The sequence below is a fragment of the Trypanosoma theileri genome, assembly GCF_002087225.1.
Source record: "Trypanosoma theileri isolate Edinburgh chromosome Unknown TM35_Tth_10_V1, whole genome shotgun sequence".
Classification (NCBI taxonomy): Eukaryota; Euglenozoa; class Kinetoplastea; order Trypanosomatida; family Trypanosomatidae; genus Trypanosoma; species Trypanosoma theileri.
In genome coordinates this window covers 162,214-165,188 of record NW_021639852.1, presented here as the reverse complement: position 1 = coordinate 165,188, position 2,975 = coordinate 162,214, and the positions used below count along the sequence as shown (strand labels likewise).

Genomic DNA, 2,975 nt, shown 5'->3' with positions numbered 1-2,975 from the left:
ATATATATATATATATTCCTCTTGTTGAGTCGCATCCTCCTCCACCTTTCACCCTCTCTTTTTTTTTCCCCGCCTGTACTTTTCCTGTGTGTCTAATGGGCTGAGAGACTAACAAAGAGTCTTAGTGCCCGTGACTGTGGCCGATCTGCAGCCACTCCCATCGTAAGGTCAAGTTCCGTTTGGCATAATAAATCATCCGCGTAATGAAATCCCATTCGCACTGCCTGCGAGAGACGCTCACGGAAACCAAGTCTATCTACTGAGATGTTTCTCGTTGGATCAGCAGTAGAAGCAGTTGTAACAGGAGCGGCAGACACTGCAGCCCCACCACCGAACGGTGTACTTACCCAATTCAGCCACCCAACGTATGAACTATACCAAGAAGCGTCCTCTCCTGCTAATGGTGTTTTTATTGTTGTTGTCGTTGCTTTTGTTGTTGCTGGAGCAGCAGCAGAAACATTCTTTTTGAGGTCCACACCTTTATGCACTATACTCTTATCTCCTAATTTCTCTTCACCGGCTCCCTGCTGTTGCTGCCACCACCACCCTTCTTTCCAACGCATAAAAGTCCTATATTGAGCCGCTAGATCCTTTACACTAACACCAATAGAGAGACGGCCCATAGAGTGTGAGAGTCTGCATGTAATACCAGGGACATGTTTGAGTGGACGCCAACCAACACCAGCATCCAACTCTGTACGATGCCATGTAATTAGATTCATCCGCAATCGTGCGGCGAGTTCTAGCGATGCGGTGGTGGTGGTTACTGAACAGCACGCACGACGAAGGGCATCAACGTGTGTGGAAAACGTTAATGCCCGACCAAAGTGACCACTACAACCAAAATACACATTTACACCGCTTGCTAAATCATTTTTCACAGCAAATCCGGCACCACAGCGAAGTTCTTCAAGATACCACCATTTAGACGTGTTTATACAGTCTGTGGAAGATGTCGCTTTACCTTCATTTACACGATAGTTGAAAGCAATATCGGTGGTATTTCCACCCTTCTCAGATAGTTTTGCACTGTCCCCAGTGGAAGTAATATCTACGACAGTGGGGTTCTTGACTAAATTCTTGTTGTTGTTGTTGCTGTTGTTATTATCGTTATTCCCACGTGAAAAGTCATTATGATCTCTATTTGAGTCTGTACCTCGATGCTGCTCATCTTTTCTAACTCCCTCAACTGCACTTACAACTGTCGAAGAAGAACCACTAGAAACACCAATAGAGACAGTAGAAGTAGTAGTAGTAGTAGTAGTAGTAGTACTGGTAGTATCGATACTAGTTGTGACATCACGAACTGAACCTCGAGATGAGTTATTTTCAACTTTCTCTATATTTTCACTGGGCGTGCATCGCTCCGCAGGTGAGTTCATGGAAAGAAGTGAGTTGCTCCGCGACCTATTGCCTCGCACGTAGAGACGCCAAAATCCACTCCAATTAATTAATAGTTTATCCGCTTGTATTGACCAATCTGTGGTTGGAGTTATACCGATAATTTCACAAAGCGGTAGTGTGCTTGTTCTCCATGAAAAAAAAACGGCATTTACCACAACAGCCCACTGCATTCGGCTGCAAATACACTCTAACTGAAAAACCTCGTTTGCATCAAATAGCGGCCGCCAAATGGATGAGGTAGCGGAAGAAGAAAAAACATCATTCGTCATACCCAAAGCGGCAAATAATCCAGCGTTTACATGAATACTTTCGCGACTAACAAGGGGCATAGATGCGTAAGAGTTCACCAGTACTTGACGTTGACTAATGTGAAATCGTGGGATAATATGAGACCCCTTCTCAGTCAATGTTCCACCACGTCTATCCGAGAGAGCCAGATCAACACAAGTACCTTTACGACTCCTATTCCCAACGGTCTCCGAGAATCGTCCCATAGAGCCATCCACCGAGTGTTGACTTACAGAGGAGGGAAGCGGTGCACGTCGTCGCACTCCATCTCCTCCCTCTCGCTCATTTCGAGATAATTGCCTACAATTATCCACTACACCACTACCACTACCACTACCAGTAGTAGTAGTAGTACTAGTAGTACCAACAACAGAAGAATTACAATCTGCAGAGGAGGCAAAATCGGATGAAACGTCAGAGCAGAATCTACTACCACGATGAGTTGGTGCCCAATCAATAATAGAAGCTGCCACAGGGGAGAGTTGAATATCAAAGCTGCGGTGCAAATGAAGAAAGTATGACATTAAAAATTGTGTTTCCAAATCCCCAGTCCTTGCAAACCACAAGCTACAAACCAAACCACCCCCGAAAACAAAAAAAAAAGGGAACACAATATATATATATATATATATGAAACACCAAGAGGAATAGTCTTTACAGGAACAGAAGATGACCATTACGAAAACAAAACAAAAAAAAAAAACCAACGTAACTAAACAAAAAAAAAAAAATCTCCCCAGAAAAATAACAACAACAATGTGCATAAAAACCAGAAAAAAAAAACAGAATAAATACAAATTTATTTCCACAACAATCCACATACAAACATCTTAATAACACTCTAGCTAAAATCCAACCACCACTCCCCTTCCTCCCATGACTACATCTTACGATATCAACCAGTAATCGAACACGATGCCATCAACGATGAAGGGAGGGATTTTAGTCCAATTAAAGAGTTCAGGGTTCATGATGAAGTAACCTTAACCATAAGAAAAAAACAAGCGACCAGATCTCACTAACTCTGTTTCCATCCTGGTCTCCCACCGCTCACCATCCATGGTCCAGTTCGCAGGGACACTTATATTTGTGCGCCGTCCCACAACAAACCACCCCTTAAGGGATGTCTGGGTTTTCTTCTTCGCCTCGTAAACACGCCGCACCTTGTCAACGGTCCTCGCCAGCGAGGAAGTGAAGAGGATGTCCATGTTGGCGTACATGATGGCCTTGGCAGAGGGGTAGGTGCTGATGGCCTTCTGGAACAGGCCGCGGTATGTGGGCTG

The 2,975-nt window shown here is 44.2% G+C and overlaps 2 protein-coding genes across 2 annotated transcripts; both read right to left on the bottom strand.

Annotated features, from left to right (window-relative positions):
* Nucleotides 1-92: 92 nt before the first annotated feature.
* Nucleotides 93-2,216, bottom strand: TM35_000101470 (uncharacterized protein; the record flags this gene model as incomplete). The annotated part of the gene is made up of 1 exon (XM_029024638.1): nucleotides 93-2,216. The coding sequence occupies one exon, from the start codon at nucleotides 2,214-2,216 to the stop codon at nucleotides 93-95; it is 2,124 nt and encodes a 707-aa protein (XP_028883945.1).
* A 459-nt stretch (nucleotides 2,217-2,675) lies between these two features.
* TM35_000101460 (glycosyl transferase family 2) lies at nucleotides 2,676-2,975 on the bottom strand (the record flags this gene model as incomplete). The annotated part of the gene is made up of 1 exon (XM_029024637.1): nucleotides 2,676-2,975. A coding segment is annotated over one exon (300 nt), but the record flags the coding sequence as incomplete, so codon positions are not given.